We start from the raw sequence: 17948 nt of genomic DNA, 5'->3' as shown, positions 1-17948 counted from the left end.
GAGGGCTGAGACTATAAGCTGGCAAGTCCCCAAAGCAAATCTCACTGCAGGCAAGAATTGCCAGGGGGCCGTAGGCAAATCCCTGCCTGCTCTCAAGTGTCACCACTCTGCAATGTAGTAATAATAGTAATAAGCATAAAAACTAGGTGTACTATAAGCCTTGACCAATGAGCTTACTTTCTAATTTAGGAGCTTAGTGTCATTACTAGCCTACCTTGCAAGGCTGTCACAAGGAATACAGGAACATTTCATTTTTCACTTTCATTTAAAAGCGCAATAGTTTCTACACCTTCAAATACATAAGTAGCCGCCTCCTACTGAGTCAGGCGATTGATCCCTCTAGCTCAGTTCTGTCGACACTGACTGGCAGCAGTGGCATTCCCAGTCCTACCTGGAGATGCTAGGGATTGAAGCAGGGATGTTGTGTATGCAAAAAAGATGCTTAGGTGTGCCTCACAATGATGGCAGATCAACATGCACAAGAGAAAGGACCATTGGTTTCTTTGTGCTTGTAAATCTGCCATTGTGCCTGACTCTTGATTGGATTTGCGGCTGCCTATGAAATCCATCCTCCACACAAATTTTATCTGATTTTGTATGTGCAGAGCATCACTGTCCTCTTTTATTTTGCTGTTGCCATTTGCTCTTTTTCTTCTGGTTTCTCCTTTATGTTACGACTTGCGACAAAACTAGGGGAAACGCAGCGGTTTCCTGTTGAATTGTGGTTTTGCCTTTAGCCACCAGGTGGCACTAAACTCGTTTGGCTCAATGTACTAAATGGAGGGGGAGGCAGAACTTTAGAGGAGGAAGAAAAAAGTACGTAATGAAAAGTGAACTTGGGGTAGGGGAAATAAATTCAAGTAAACTGCTTCAGCTCTTACCAGTCTGAAAGTGCAGCAATATTCTTTATCAGGAGCCAACAGGGAATTAACACATGTCAATAAATCATCCTTTTCAGCAGGAGTAGGGGACCCCTTGGAAGTCTCCCCAGGCCACACCACTTCTCCCCTCACTGGCTCTACTTTGCACCTTCCCTGAGTGTTTTTGCCAGGCTGGATTTTGTCCTTGAACTCTGCTGATGCCTCTTGCTTCCACGGATGGAGGGTAGGGAGGGGTGCATGAATTTGTGCAGAGACTAACCTAGTACACAAAAGCGACTTTGACATTCATTGCCCTGCCCACTTTTACCCTCCACTCACGCCTGCCACTGGCACGCAACCCCCAGAAGATTGCCCAGAAGGGAATATGACCCTCAGGTTGAAAAGGGTTATGCGCCCCCCAAAGTTTATTTATTTATTTTTATTAGACGTGTAGCAAGACTAACAAAGAATTTGAGGCTTTTGATTTTGAGCATTGCCATTCTTCTCTTTTTGCATGCAGGGGGCAGGCCACCTGGGCCAAGGGGCAACATTCAACTGTGAACGGAGATTATGCAAGCTGCCAATGTCAGTTTTGCACAAGAACATTCCTTCTGGGGTCTGATCCCCAAACTGGCCACGCAGCAGAGCAGGGAGGGAGCAAACGGAAAGGCACTTGCCCCCAGTGCTGACATTCAAATCGTTTTAATTTGGGCCACGGTGAGTCACGGGAGATTAGCTAAATTGCTTAAATTAAATGGAATTGTTTAAAAGCACACACACGGAGAGAGTCAACATCAGCTGCAGCAGCTGAAGCCTCCACTCTGCATCTGGGTGATGCAGCCCCAAAGTCCCCAGGCAGCAATTGTTAAGTCGAGAGAGAAGCATGACTCAGTGGGAGAGATGTGTCACAGCCAGCCAACATTTCTTTTCAACGGGAACACAGAGGGGGGAAGGGGGCTTGCTGCACCGGGGGGGGGGGGGCGGCGGGAGTGAAGGATCCAGCACAAGCTGTCTTCCCCCTCTTTCTGCAAAGAGGATGCAATGAAAGAAATTCAGGTTCCTGGCCTTACAAAACATTTGCCCACCAGCACCCTCTGGGGTGCACTGGATTGTACCCTGAGTTAGTCCTACACAGAGGAGCGCCATTAAAAAATAGGAGACACAACTAACATTGATTGATTAATTTACGTAGGTCTACTCTGACTGGATATAATACTGGCTGTTTATTTCCATCTTACAAGTTGGAAACTGGCGTCATGGTAGAAAAACCTGGTACTTTAGCCAGCAAATGAAGTCTTTGAGGGGGTGAATCTGGGGAAATGGGCAATGGTTGCCTAGATTACATTTAAGGTTGCTCTGGATTGGTCTGAGCAACGTAAAGCTCAAAGAAGCTCTATGGCAGCCTTCCCCAACATGGTGCCTCTCAAGATGTTTTGGACTGCAATTCCCAGCATCCCTGAACAATGGTCACGCTGGCTGGGGCTGATGGGAGTTGCAGTGTAAAAAAAGAACTGGGGACCTCCTGCAGGGAGAGAGTTGGCCAACGATCCCACAACCCCAGCATGCACCTGCTCACAGCATCCTGCTGCTCAAACACTCACCCTCCCGTGAAGATCTTCTCCACGTACTGCCTGATGAACTCCCGTTGCTCTGCTGTCACTTCGTCCTTGGCGGACTCTGTGCTCTGGTTAGATGAGTAGGACTCCGAGGAGGAGCGGCGGTGGTTGTTCCAGCTGTGATGAGTGGGCGAGTCCGTTGTGTCGTTCTCGCTGTCGGCAGATTCCGTCGCGTCGCTCTCTTCCGCCACTGCGGCCATGCCGCCCGCCAGGTGATCCAGCAGCCCATTGCCATTGGTGGAGGGAGGAGCGGCAGGGACAGATTCGGAGGTGTCGGTGGTGGAAGGTTCGGAGTCAAAGTCAATGAGGTTCCCCACAGGGACATTCATGGCCTCCATGGCTCAAGGGGCCTAATACCATGGATCGGGTGCGGAGGGTGTGGCTCAATTTCGCTATCAGGAAAATGTGAAGGCCATTGGGAGACGAGCAGAAAAATACAGAGCCTGTGATTGGTATACTTCCAACCAAAGCCTACTCCTTATCCTAGGCTCTTTCAAGGCATCTGAAAAAAAGCAAACACAGAGCAACTCATTATCAATAATTAATTATTAAACTCTGCTTATCAACAATAATCTCAGCAGCAAGAGCCACACATTGTAACTGCGCAGAAAATTTGGCAACCCCTGCCACATATTTTGACTTACTATTCCAGACAAGGACTTCCAAGGCGGCCTAGAGAAAGAATGAATAGGGCATTTGGCCACTTGATGAACACTTAAATTATGAGTTAAGCTTAATGCAGATTGAAACTTCCCTCCCAGGGCTGGCAAATGTCATTTGTTTAATGCAATTAAGTATGGAGACAGAACAAACTTTTATGGAGTGCTAAGGAGCAAAGCAGCCTCTTTAAAACAGTCTCTCTTGATTAGAATCCATTGAACCACTTACAGGCATATGCTTTTTTTAAAAAGGGGGGGGGGGATGACTGCAATTATACAGAAATACTTTTTTGTTTTTTGTTTCTGAAGGCACGCATCCAAGATTGCGTTGCACTTACTTAAACAGCATTTCCCCGCATAAGCTGCAGTCTGAGCTTGCAAAAGATTTCCTATCTCCCCAGACCCAATATTCTTGATCAATAGGCTCCTGAGTAGATCGCATTTCCCAAACCATGTAAAATTTTGCAGGCTTTAAAGTCCTGCACATGCTTTCCTTTGTCAAAAATTCTGAAGGCCAAGCTTTGAAGCAATTCAAGGCCTGAGACCATTTTTGTGTGGAGCTCTGCGTGGTTAAAAATGCAGAGGTTCTGAGTCAAGGTCAAAACACTAGAGTTGGAGTGGTCATCCTCTGGCCCAAGGCCCAGCCTTGGCCCAGCAGGGGTTACAACTTAGCCCATGAGTCCTTTTTCTTAAAACCATGCCCACCTCTGAATCAGCCGATGCCACTCCAATGGGCATGTGGGTGGCATTCAATTCTGCACTGGCTTTGCGCAACAGTTCCCTATAGCAGGTTAAATCCCCCCATTAGCTAATGTTTAAGGTTTGTGTGATTTTAAGGTTAATTCCTGCTCAGTTTTGCAGGATTCAGAGCAAATTCCTTCCTGATGAGGAAGGGCTTTTGCAAGCTTAAAAAAGGGCTTTTCCTGTTTCAGCAAGCACTCTAGGACTCAAAGTGCCAAATCACCTGACGCCTTTGTGACACCAGGTGAATGACATGTGAGCAACCCCACCCTCCTGTCAAATTTGGCCCCTGAGGCCCATCCTAATAAGGAACAGCTCCACGGAGCCAAAATGTCCCCCATCCCAACACCACTATCTCATGCTAGCTCTACAGAGACAAATAAATAAAATACTGCCATATTATTTTCATCAAATGACTAGAAGATGCAAAAATGAAACTGCCTTACTTCATAAATCCCGTTTCAAGGTGTCCTTCACAGTTGCTCCCCCTCCTCCCCTTGCAAACTGCACTTAGTTAATTAGGGTGCAACTGAATCAGTTCAGTGCTTATAAGAATGTTTAAAGAATGAGTCTGCAAGACTGCAGGAGAAGTGCCAAGTTTAGTTTCAGGATCTATGAAAGACAAAGTTCTGCTCGGGATGCATCCAAATTGTAGCACAGTGAGCCTTCTGTCTTTCAGCACTCAGGCCAGATAGCCGAGAGGGGTTCTTGGTGGCTCCTCCAGCAGATTGGCCAGACCTTAAGCTTCAATACCTTGAGCTAAGCAAAGAGTTAACAAGTTGGACTGTACTTTAGATGGAGTCAACTTTATCCCTATGCTAAGGGGGGGGGGGAGAGGGGGAGAGAGAGAGAGAGAGAGTGTCCTTTTACTTGTTACTTGGACTTTGTTATGCTTCGAACAAATACTGCCAAAAAAAAAAAAAAAAAAATGCTGCAGGAGCTGTCCAGAGTGCTGTTAAGACTCTCCACTTCTCCAATTATTTTAATATACTCTGGCTTTCCACTCTTGTGCCAAGGATCTCAGAGCAGATGTGGGGAACTGGGTGGAGAACAAAGAGACGAGCATGTACATTTGTGGGGGGGGGGGGAGTGTTGAAATCTCTGGCTTTTGCATGGCAAGAATGTAGCCTATTTTGGTTTATTTTTACATTTACATCCCACCTTTGCTCCAAGGAGCTCAAGGCGGCATACATGGTTCTTCTCCATCTCCATTTCATCCTCTCAACAACCCTGTGAGGTAGGTTAGGCCAAGAGACTGATTGGCCCAAGGCACATTTCACTGCTGATTGGAGATCTGAGCCCTGGTCACCCAGTTCCTAGTCCAACACACTAACCACTACACTGCGTGGACCTTCTGTACCGGGGTAAGTGTCTCGCCCACTGCTCTGCTCATATATACCTCTGGGCCCTGCCCACCCCTGGCATATGCCCCCACTCCCCCAAAAGGAAGCCCCCAAGGGAATGTGTCCCTCTCCATCCCTGTTCTATTGGCTCAGCAGCAATCCTGGCCCACATCCATTGCAAAACCAACCCCCTGTATGCCTCATCTCCCAAACTGCATCAGCTGATCCCAAGACTTCAAACAACAGCGAGATGTTTTCACATTCTTCCAACAAATGGTCTGATTTACTTTATTTATTTCAAAAAAATTATATGCTGCTTGACTGTTAACCCCCCCAAATAAAACCTCAAATTAATTACAAAAATAAAACAAATAAATTGTAAGTAAAAACAAATTAAAAACAACTATTTTAAACATGCAAAAGTAATTAAAACAAACAATAAGCTAATTGTTACATATCTGGACAGACTTGCCTAAATGCAGGCACTGAAAAGGGCATAGTGAAGATGCCTGCCTGATATCAATAGGCAGGGAGTTCCAAAGTGTAGGTGCAGCCACATTAAAACATTGGTTTTTTTAACAAATGAGGAACAAGTACAGTGGTGCCCCGCAAGACGAACGCCTAGCAAGACGAAAAACTCGCAAGACGAAAGGTTTTTTCGTTTTCGAGTTGCTTCGCAAGACGAATACGTCTTGCAAGTTTGTTTCCTTTTTCGTAAAACCGTTAAAACCCAGGGTGCATTGCTGGAAGAGGTGCAGTTGCGACTTGACCTCGAGGAGCAACACATTGCACGCGGTGTGGTGGCCTTTCTGAGCTTTTTAAAGAGTTTGCTGGATTTTTGAAGCTTTTCCAAAACTTCTTCTGCAGCTGTTTGGTAAGTTAAACTTTTGAAACTTTTTTTGGGTTTTTTGGATTTTGGGTTGGGGTGTTTAGAATTCAAGGACTTGGTGTTGGGGAGGGGTTTGCAAGAATCTGGGAGCTTGTGTGGTTTTTTTCTGCATTTTTATGATTTTCTGTGACCATTGGGCCATGTTTATTATTTTTTTTTTAAAAAATATGGCTTTGAATTTTTGAATTTCTGTGTGCTGGGTGGATGGGGGAAACAGCTGGGGAGGTGTTTGCAAGAATCTGGGAGCTTGTGTGGGTTTTTTTGAATTTTTATGGTTTTCTGTAACCATTGGGCCATGTTGTTTTTTTTTTGAAAAAAATTTCTGGGTTTTAAATTTCTGTGTGCTGGGTGGATGGGGGAACAGCTGGGGAGGTGTTTGCAAGAATCTGGGAGCTTGTGTGGTTTTTTTTGAATTTTTATGGTTTTTTGTGACCATTGGGCCATGTTGTTGTTTTTTGAAAAAAAATTCTGGGTTTTAAATTTCTGTGTGCTGGGTGGATGGGGGAACAGCTGGGGAGGGGTTTGCAAGAATCTGGGAGCTTGTGTGGTTTTTTTTGAATTTTTATGATTTTTTGTGACCATTGGGCCATGTTGTTTTTTGAAAAAAATTTCTGGGTTTTAAATTTCTGTGTGCTGGGTGGATGGGGGAACAGCTGGGGAGGGGTTTGCAAGAATCTGGGAGCTTGTGTGCTTTTTTTTGAATTTTTATGGTTTTCTGTAACCATTGGGCCATGTTGTTTTTTTTTGAAAAATTTTCTGGGTTTTGAATTTCTGTGTGCTGGGTGGCTGGGGGAACAGTTGAGGAGGGGTTTGCAACAGTTGGGGAGGGGTTTGCAACAGTTGGGGAGGGGCTGGGGGAACAGTTGAGGTTTTTGAAGACTTTGGTGATTTTTAAAGCTTTCCCAAAACTTCTTTTGCAGCCATTTGAGGATTTTGAAGACTTTGGTGATTTGCAGCCATTTCGTAAGTTAAACTTTTAAAACTTTTTTTGGGGTTTTTGGATTTTGGGTTGGGTGTTTGGAATTCAAGGACTTGGTTGTGGGTTTGAATTGCTGATTTTTTTTTTCTTTTTCTGAGTTTACAAAGGTAACAGCTGTGCTGCCATGGGACCCAAGAAGGCTGCTGCTGCGGAGGCCGGCGAGAGGAAGAAGGAGAAGATGACGCTGGAGATGAAGAAGGAGATCATCCGGAAGCACGACGGTGGAATGCGTGTGACGGACCTCGCCAGGGAGTATGGCAGGAACCCATCGACCATCGGGACCATCCTGAAGATGAGAGAGAAGATCCTTGCGACTGATGCAGCCAAGGGAGTCACCAGGATCGTGAAGAACCGCCCAGCTGTTCTGGAGGAGGTCGAGAAGTTGCTGCTCATCTGGTTAGAAGAGAAGCAGCGTGCAGGGGACACAGTGACTGAGGCCGTGATTTGTGAGAAGGCCAAGGCCTTGCACGCAGACCTCATCCGGGAACAGCCAGGAACCTCGGCCGAGCCAGAAGTCTTCAAGGCAAGCAGAGGCTGGTTTGACCGGTTCAAGGCAAGATCCCGAATCCACAGCGTGGTCAGGCATGGAGAGGCTGCCAGTTCTGATGTTCCTGCGGCTGAAGACTTTGCCTTGGAGTTCCTGGAGGTTGTGAAGACGGAGGGCTACGTTCCACAGCAGGTCTTCAACTGCGACGAGACCGGGCTGTTTTGGAAGAAGATGCCCAAAAGGACTTTCCTCACACAGGAGGAGGCCAAGTTGCCTGGCCACAAGCCCATGAAGGACCGTCTGACCCTGCTCTTCTGTGCCAACGCAAGCGGCGACCTGAAGATCAAGCCCCTGCTGGTGTACCACTCGGAGAACCCACGGGCCTTCAAGAAACACAAGGTCGACAAGGAGCGGCTGAGTGTCATGTGGCGATCCAACAGCAAGGCTTGGGTCACACGTGTGCTGTTTGTGGACTGGGTCAATCTTGCCTTTGGCCCTGCTGTCAAACAGTACCTGCTGGACAACGACCTGCCGCTGAAGGCTTTGCTTCTGATGGACAATGCTCCTGCTCATCCTAAAGGCCTTGAGGTGGACTTGTTGGAGGAGTTCAGCTTCATCAACATCATGTTCCTGCCGCCTAACACCACGCCACTGCTCCAGCCGATGGATCAGCAGGTCATCGCCAATTTCAAGAAACTCTACACCAAGGAGCTTTTCAGGCGATGCTTCGAGGTGACTGATTGCACCACCATCACCCTGCGGGAATTCTGGAAGGACCACTTCGACATCGTCACCTGCTTGAAGATGATCACCACGGCCTGGAAGGGGATCAGCCAGAGGAATTTGAATTGCGCTTGGCGCAGCCTGTGGCCGGACTGTGTGGCACCAAGTGACTCTGATGCACCAGAGTCGACAGTGGTGCAGGACATTGTTGCCTTGGGGAGGACCATGGGCCTGGAGGTCACAGAGGAGGACGTCTGCGAGCTGGTGGAGGAGCACGACCACGAGCTGACCACCCAGGAGCTGGTTGAACTGCAGTCAGAGGTTGCGCAGGAGTAGGCCTCGCTGGAAGAGGAGGAAGCAACTGAGGAACGGCTGTCCTCCAAAGAACTGAGGGACATTTGCCAGAAGTGGAATGAGGTGCAGGCTTTTGCAGAGCGGCACCACCCTGACAAGCACGTGGCACATGACCAAGCGAACATTTTTGATACGACGGTCATGTCGCCTCTCAGGGAGCTGCTGAAAAGGTGGATGAAGCAGCAGACCATGGACAGGTTCCTCAGCAAGAAGCAAAGAGTGGAAGAGGAACCTTCTTCGAGTGGTCCCCCAGAGTCTTAGAAAATGTAATGTACCCTTTTTTGATTTTTAAATGTTTTTCCTGTCATGTTTAGAAACTTAATTTATTGTTCCTTCAATTTTTGATATGCTCTTTAAAGTATGTGTGACTTTAAAGAGCAGTTAATAAACTCTTGTGGTACCAAATTTGGCTTTGTTTGGACTTTTTTTGACCATAGGAACGCATTAATTGAATTTCAATGCATTCCTATGGGAAACCGTGCTTCGCAAGACGAAAAATTCGCTAGACGAAAAAACTCGCGGAACGAATTAATTTCGTCTTGCGAGGCACCACTGTATTATGTGGCACTGCACTAGTTCTGCAGATCAAAGAGGTTGAGGTGAGCATATCTATGGGGTTAGATGACCTGGCAGGCGAGTCTTAAAATGTACCTTATACCTAAGGTAGCAAAGCAATTTACAATGAAATCCAGAGTCACACATTTCTTCATTACAGCAACAGCAGCTTTCCAAAATGGTAACCGGAAGACAGCTTTGAGCAGCTGAAATAATTAAAACAGGCGACCCCCTCTGTAATCAGCTAATTGACTGCATATCTGGGGTTAAGGACGCAGAGCCCAACCAAGACTGACACTGAATTAGCCCAGATAGTTAAGGAAAATACCAGCTGAAGCTCTGGATGTTTTCCAGGAAAGGGCAGAAGCTGGAGTCACCCCCATTATTAGTACACCTGATCAATGCCTGCAAGGAAGCTGCATCTTCTTAACAGAGCAATGAGAACCTGCCACCCACGCCAGAGTTTCTTAAAATCAAACACAATGTGAAAAAACCGCAATGGCTCCAACCACTACCAGTTTCTGTACTAAGGATTTGAAAACTTGCTGACCCAGCTGCAGGGTTCCAGAGTGATCAGCCATGGCATTAAATGTGGCGCCAAACCAGCAGAAACACAATCTTTATGGAGACGTCAAGGGATTAGTAAAGGAATTCAATAAACCTTTTTAAACCAGGACTTAGAACACAAAAATTCCTCCTCTTAAGTCTAAATTCTGCAATCTGCAAAAAAATATTCAAATTAACAAGCAAGCATGTTTTGCATAATTTATTTTGCAGATCATTAGGCCATGGCAGCTGCCTCCTTCCTCCCCCTTGCAAGATTCCAGCAAATTTTGCTCATACACTTTGAAGCTGGATTCTGCAGCCTTGAGAACTAAATACTTGATTTGTTTTTGTGCACGGGGTGTTAAAATAAAGGCTGTACATCTATTAAAGATGAATTCAGGGGTCCAGTTCAGAATCCCATTTTTCACAGGGTAACCCCAAAATGAACACAGCTTTGTCAATGTCGCATCACAGCCTCACCAGTTTGTCAAAAATATGCATGTCAGAGGGAAAGGGATATGCTAGAACCTTTCCTCCTGATGAGTTACCTTTCTACGTGCAGGAAATATTTATTTATGAAGATTAGCATTCAACCAAATGTGATCCTGCCTGCAATCTGAAGTCGCATGGTCCAAACCCAACCATTCATATATTGCCTGTGAGACCCAAAAGCTACACCACGATTGCTTACAGTTTGCCTCACTTCTTCTCCCCTCTACAGTAAAATCAGTAAAAATATAAGAAGAGCCTACTGGATCAGGCCAATGGGCCCATCTGGTCCAGCATCCTGATCTCATAATGGCCAACCAGTATGTAGGCACTAAATTTTCCTTGTAAATTTTGGACTTGTACCATAATCACTCCCCTGGTCGCCTGTGGCGAGTCAAAACTGCTTATAGATGAGGAAGCTTTACAGAAATGGGTGGTCCTTGTTTTACTTAGCCCCACAATGACTCACACAGGAATGCATGAGAAGGCAATAACTCTTAGTCTTTACGTACAGTGGCCTTCCCCACCCTGCAGTGCTGACTGGGGTTGATAGGAGTTGTAGCTCAAAACCCCTGGAGGGTGCCAGGTTGGAAAGGCTGCTGCTTCTTTTTTGGGTAGAATGTTTCATAATAAAACGCCACTGTTCAACTTCAACAAACCCTGTAGGGTGTTACATGCATACACCTGTCTCATATGAGAAAGAAAACAAAGCAGGGACACTGTCAAATAACTACATCATTGAATGCACATTTAAAGCTTTAACTGTCTGTGACACAGCCTCCCCCTGTGTGAGCAGCTGGAGGCCTGACATAGCATAGTGCCTGTTTATATAGAAAATGATTGTGTTCAGTTTGGCCTGTAACAACCATTCTGTGTTGCATTAGATTCTTGGAAAGACCCACATCCTAAACTTTGCTGGTCCCGTAAGGGGCAGAACAAGATTTGATTATTTGATTGTTTGATTATTTGATTGTTGTTAGCCGCCCTGAGCCCGGCTTCGGCTGGGGAGGGCAGGATATAAATAAATTTTATTATTACTATTATTATTATTATTATTAGAGTTCAGTGAATGACCAAGATTAGAGATAACACCAAAAAGGCTTTTCCAAAACCCAGTAACCCAACCTGCAGAGCTGGCTGGGGCTGATGAGCGTTCTAGTTCAGAACTCCTGGAGGGTCCAAGGTTGGGAAGGGTTCTTCAGAGGCTCCCCATCTCGGTCCCTGGCTTGGGCACTGACTCTTGTCTCGATCCTCCTGGCTGCAGGATTTTTCCTCTCTCTCTTTCTCCACTTCCCAGCTTTGTTAAACCTTGAGTTACAGAAGACCCTGCTGCAAGGAGGGAAGGCGACAGGGCAGAAAAGAGTGAGATGGGACTCTGTATCACAAGCACAACAGCTGCAATTTAAGCTGTCTCTCTTCCTTCACAACCTGTATTTAAATGGGTCTTTTCTCCCATCCTCTTTCCCCAAGATGGCAACTTCAAAAAGAATGCCAGGCATCCTAAGCAGAACGAATGGCCTCCGTTCAGCTCAGGCTGTGCGCGCAATGTGCATAATTATGCTGTAAAAAAACCCGGAAGCACATTTGTGCCCTACATGGCGATAAAAAGGGAGCCCAAGCTAACCGACTGGTGCATGTAGGCAGAAGTGGTAACCTCAATGTTGGAAGATTCAGGACTGCCAACAGAAAGTACACAGTTGCATGGTAAAAGCATGGAATTTGCTCCCATTAGAGGTAGTGATGTCCACCAACTTGGATGACTTTAAAAGAGAATTAGAATAATTTGTGGTGGTGGAGGAGGAGGATTTCAATGGCTACTGGCATGATGGCTATGTTCTATCTCCATTGTTGAAAGCAGCTGCTGGGAATCACAAGAATGCTGTTGCACAACTGAGTCCTGCTTGCAGGTTTCCTGCTGGTGCATCAGGTTGACCACTATGAGAACAGGATGCTGGACTAGATGGGGCTTTGACGGATCCAACTGCAAGGATCTTCTTAAGTTCTTAGCATTCTTCAGAATGAGCTGGCTGATTGGCCGACAGTGGACAGAGGGACCTCTGCAAGAGAAGGTGTCCCCAAATAATCCTTGCTATGACTTTATCCACCCTGTTACACCTTGCTAAGTTTGGGGGGGGGGGACTTTGCCCTGGAAAGCATCTAACTTTAAACTTCTCACGTTCACAACTCTGTCATCAGCAGATGCTCAATATAGACGGGTGCCAAATGAAAGCTGAAACACTGCAGGATGAAGAGCAGCTTTAAGAATGATCTAATCCAAAAGGGCGGCTGATATGCCCATCGGAAATGTACATAATGTGCAGCTGAAAGGCTTGGATTTGGGTCTCACCTCTCCAACAGGCCAATTTACTCACTATGGCTGCTTACACAGCATGTATTTCACGTTCTCTACCCCACCCCTAGAATCCAGTGAACTGTAGTTTTAAGGGTGCTGGGAACTGTAGCTCCATGAGGGGCAAAGTATAATTCCCATGACTCTGGGTGGGTTTGGGGAATGTGCCTTAAACTTATGGTGTGTACACAACCTATGACTCAAAGACAGGGAATCCGTAGCTCTGAAGATGTTATTGGACTGCAGCTCCCATCGTCCCTGACCATCACCCATGCTAGCCAAGGCATGATGAGAGTTGTAGTCCAACAACATCTGGGAAGGTCATAGATCCTTAATGTCAGCCCAGGAGGGGAATGGAGAAAAAGCATTTGTTTCCAGAATCCAGGAGTGAAAAGCAAGATCTGATTTCCACAAGGCCTTACAAGCCTGCACTTCACCATCTTTTACATATATGGAGAAGTGCCCAAAGACCCAAACTATTCCCTTCCTAACGCCCACCCTTCCCTTCTACCTAATTTTTTGCTGCTCACCAGTGGTTTTCCCGCAGGTGCTCCTGCTCCTGTGGCACTTGCAGCTGCTTGCTGTAAAAAGAGCAAGCCTGCTTTAAGAACCAAAAATTATTCCCTCCCAAGTCAACGGCAATATATTATTTTCCCAGCTGGGCTCCGGCCTCTCACCTCCCTCCACTTGGCAGGCCCCATATTACCACCAGCACCCTCCCTTTCTCTGTGATGTGTCCTCATTACATATAATTGCACCCCTTCCTGTGGAACGAGGGGCTGAGCAGCAGCAGCACTGCAAAGACTCAACACAGCAGCTGCTAGCTCCAGGGAACCTGTTATTTGCTTCTGACAGGATGTGAGCCCTCCTTCAACTTGAAAAGCCATGAAGATGAATCCAGCAATTTCAGCAGGTGATGAGCCAAGCATCTCGAAACAGCACTTTCTCCTTCAGCCCTGAGAAGCACCCCATGCAAAAGACTTGCACCCTGAAACTCCATTCTCTCATACAGCCAGTGTGTTTTAGTTTAACTGGTATTAATAGCTTTGGTTGCATCTTCCAAAAAGAAACAAAAACAAATATATTCAAACGATAATATAGCCAGCATGCTTAACTGAACAGGGCGTGGAGGAAAAGGAGAATGAAGTGCAATTAAGACACATCCGTCAAGGAATTTCAGTTCCTAAAAACCCCCAAAAGAGCATCCCAGCCCCCCACAATTCTCCAGAAAACACAGGCCATCTCAAAGACCCTGGAAAGTGAACCAGCCAGTGGAAATCAATCCCTGCACCATGAATTATGGCGGCAAAATAGCCAATAAACTCAAATAAAAACACAGTAAGTATTTGCAAAGAAGGTAAAAGTGAGGGTGATATATAATACAGAAGAACTGGGGAAGAAAGAAAGGGAAGAATAATATAAAAGGGTAAATATAAAACCCGAAGCAGATTTGAGAGAAGGAGTTCACACAAATTCTGTACATCATCAATGGAATACTTTATTTTGCATAAAACACTTTCATTTGGTCTATAATCCCAGAGCTTTAGATACCAAGGTGCTGATAAGGAATGCAAGAGTTACTGAGGCATAATTTCTTCAACTGGCAAAAACAGGACGAAGCCTGTGAAGGAGACCTCTGAATACAGAGCACTGCAAGTATTGCAGAAAGCTAGTCATCTTCCATTTAATCAGCTTTCCCTAATAACTGCAGGCACAACCGCCTTGCGCATCTCTGAAATCTCAAACACCTATGAAAGGCAGCAGGAATGAAATTCACACAGCCTGAAGCCCAAGAAATGTGTCCTGAATTAAGCACCCCTTGCAGCTTTACGAGAACTTAAAAGCACAGCACAAACCTCCCGTTATCTTGCACAACAGCCCTACGCAGTAAAGACCGACAAGATTACCTGCTCATCCACTTGCTGTCAGAAAAAGAAAGACTCAGAAGATGTGTGTTCATGCACACAGACAAATAAAAGTCACTTGAACTTCAGCTGAGACAAGGAAGGAGGGAAAGAGGAGGAGAATTTCAGTGCAGCTCGCTGAGAAACTCAACCATCACCATCCATTCGTCGCTGGAGTGTGGCGCACATCGCAGTCCTTGTGCACCTTATTGCCAAGGGAGCCACACGCACACCCACACACGCCCTCCCCAGTCCCAATAGGTCAGCTGTTCCCCCCGCCTCTTATGATCTCCAATGAGCCAGCAGTGCATGGCCAATGGACTGCCTGGGGATGGCAGGAGACAGTGCTCAGCCTCTCTTTGGTGGCAAGATCAATGCTCAGGGGTTTCTCCCAGCCACTACCTCCACAACCTTTTTTCTTTCTTTTTTGCAGGAGATGCTTTACAACAGTTCCTCTGAATGCACTAAGTTGTGTTGCCGGCAAATACATCTCTATTCTCCTTTGGAGCAAAGGACCACTTTGCAAGAGTCTCCAGGCAGTTTGCTCCCGCGCAGATCAATGGAGCGAGGCAGATGCATTGCTAACTCTAAAATAAGCCAGTGGGTGAGCTGCCTTTCCTGGCATTTGGCTCCACGGCCCATTTCTGCCACATAACTCTAAAACATAAAAGGGCTATCCTCAAGAGGCAAGTCTTTTTATGGTGAAGGGAAAGGGGGAGTAATATAAACACTTATGTTCCTGCAATACGGTGAACAAATTCAGATATGGGAGACCTCGACCAGTCTTCACTGTGGCCAAGGACTCAACATGTGAGGTTGGGCAAGTCTCAGCCTCAGTTTCCCATCTGCAAAATGGATGAATCTGTCCAATTTCAATTCCTCACAGTTTATCATTTTTCACAGTCTTAGGTTAAACCCATCACATTTCCACATCAATTTGCAATTTTTCTGGGGTGGGCAGAATTGCCAGCATTTTACTGCTCATTTGTTCTAGTAACTGTCAGGGGTCCTTTACCTCTACCCTTTTAAGACATTTGTATATGCAATTCTTCCTAATATACACAATATTGCAAGTAATTTCCACTAATACTGTACAATACATTTTTGTACTGTGTGTGTGTGTGTGTGTGTGTATCTATATCTATATCTATATCTATATCTATATCTATATCTATATCTATATCTATATCTATATCTATATCTATATCTATATCTATATCTATATCTATCTATCTATATATCTATATATATATCTCATATTCTATTCAGACTTTCCCCATAAACACACATTTCTTTACACACTTGTTTGGCTGGAAAACAGCATGCACTGCAAAATTTGGAGAAATGCAAAGTCTGAAGGACAAGTGCCTTTCGGTTCACATATTATTGTTGGAAATGCAAATTAGGTAGGCTTAGCAAAATGTGAACTAAACTGTATTTCTCCCTATTCCCTAGAGAATAGTGGCCTACCATACAGGAATGTTATGAGCTGAACATGAGGAATACAGGGCCCCGTGAAACATGTGTACTCTTTTAAAGGACTCACCCTGTATTAAAGTGTACGCTAGAACATATGGCCACATGTGCAATACTGAAATGCCAGCCAAGACAGAAAGCACTCCTACCCTTAGGGGTGTAGTGATTTCTGTCCTGTCCTGTCTTAGCTGCAACCAGTGGTGTTTCCATTCCGCTACAGTTCAGCTTCTGGCAAAACCTTTGTGATTCACTTTGCTATCTGCTACGGTTGAAATGAAAGTAGTTAATTATGTAATTAGTTACAACTTAATTTCATGAAAGTGAATCGTCCAAACAATGCAGAAAATATTGCTTATGGAACGCTAATCAAATCAGCAGTAGGGATAGCTGGGATAGCAAACTGGCAGCTGGGATAGCTCGGTCAGTAGAGCATGAGAATCCTAATCTCAGGGTCATGGGTTGGAGCCTCACGCTGGGCAAAGGATTCCTGCATTGCAGGGGGTTGGACTAGATGAGCATTGTGGTCCCTTCCAATTCTACCATTCTATGAAATACCACTCATATTCGCTTGCAAGATTGCCATTCCTGACCTTTAATGAACATGAAAACTTCAGCAATGTCTGCTAACATTTCCGTTTCTGACGGAATATTCTGACATTCCTAGCACCTTACACAATTGCTTAGGGAACAAGGAGGGCAGCTATTGGATTCTCTGCTCTGCAAGACTTATGTGAGGTTTTTCTGAATTGAAGTTTCCACCTTGGATGCCTTTATAGGAAGCTGATCCAATTGCTGGAAAACCACCACGGGGGGGGGGGGGGGACCACAGCTGCTGTAATTGTGGGAATGAGGGAACCTGAACACACAAACACACACCCCAGTTGGTGTGCTTGGAGGGGGCAGGTGCTCACCAGTAGACCTGCCCCCTCATGAGATAAGCAGGTTGGGGGCAGCCCCTACATACAAAGCAGGCTGCAAGCACTGTTGATCCTCCTGCAGTCTGTTCAGCCCAGCTGGCCCAAAATTCCACACACACACACACGCCAGCTTTCAACTTACAAGGAGGAAAGGCATCTCCATGCTAAGCCCAGGGGATCAACACAGCATGAGCATACAGCTTTGAATGCAAACACAGCAGCCTCTCATTTTGCAGGAGAGAGATTCTGCAGAGAAATCTGCTGCATCTACGTCAGAAAGGGAAAATTATACTCCTGGTGACTCATATTCAGTGACATTTAACAAAGGCGGGGGGGGGGGGGGAGAAGAATAAAATCCTATCACTACCTGCTTCCTTCTTCTGGGTGAAATTCAAGAGCAGGCTTGATTTATCTCGCCTGCAGCCTTGTTACCAGAGAGAGACCCCTTTCTCCCCTCCGTGCTTCCAGAGTCCCGCTGGGAAGGGGGAGATTGATGAAACACTCTTGAGAACTGCAGCTCCATGAAGGGAATGGGGCTCTCCTAAAACAACTCTCAGCATCCTTTGGGGGGGGGGGGGGGGAGCCATGAGTGTTAAAGTGGTATAATAGTGCTTTAAACACATGATGTGAAGGTAGAAAGTGGGAAGGAGAAGAATAGGAGCTGAGGAATCTTCAAACAAACAAACAAAAACACCGAAGGAGACTTAAGTCACATCTGCAATTTACATTAAAGGCTGAGAGTTGTTAAGAGAACCCCTATTCCCCTCACAGAGCTACAATTCCAGAGTGATTTAACTGTCAACCCTCTTCCCAGGGAATTCTAGGGCTTGTCCCAGGGTGGGTGGGCCACAACAATTTAAAGTACAACATTAAAACAAATTACAATCACAAGAATAGGGCGAGTCCTGAAAATATACCTCTCAAGTGTCAAAAGCATTTGGCGAAAACTGTACAGTGAAGGTGCCAGGCGCATCCCAGTAGGGAAAGAGTTCCACAACTTTGGGGCTGCCCCAGAGAATGCACTCTCCTGGGCCATCACCACCACCCAGCTTCACAGGAA

General features: G+C 45.9%; 1 protein-coding gene across 5 annotated transcripts in view; it reads right to left on the bottom strand.

Moving 5' to 3' along the window:
* Nucleotides 1-17948, bottom strand: part of KIAA0513 — a 54246-nt gene that overhangs the window by 16365 nt on the left and 19933 nt on the right. For 4 of the 5 annotated variants that reach the window (XM_081017842.1, XM_081017846.1, XM_081017843.1 and 1 more), the window contains exon 2: nucleotides 2462-2978. In XM_081017842.1, the coding sequence (XP_080873968.1) occupies nucleotides 2462-2814 (353 nt within the window). In that variant the 5' untranslated portion in view covers nucleotides 2815-2978. Of the gene's footprint in view, nucleotides 1-2461; nucleotides 2979-11366; nucleotides 11535-17948 lie in introns of those variants that run through there. The other variant, XM_081017844.1, reaches the window with a different exon arrangement.

This window comes from Podarcis pityusensis (genome assembly GCF_964106645.2).
Source record: "Podarcis pityusensis genome assembly, chromosome: 8".
Classification (NCBI taxonomy): Eukaryota; Metazoa; Chordata; class Lepidosauria; order Squamata; family Lacertidae; genus Podarcis; species Podarcis pityusensis.
The sequence above is the reverse complement of the archived record's forward strand: the minus strand, read 5'-3'. Positions and strand labels throughout refer to the sequence as shown.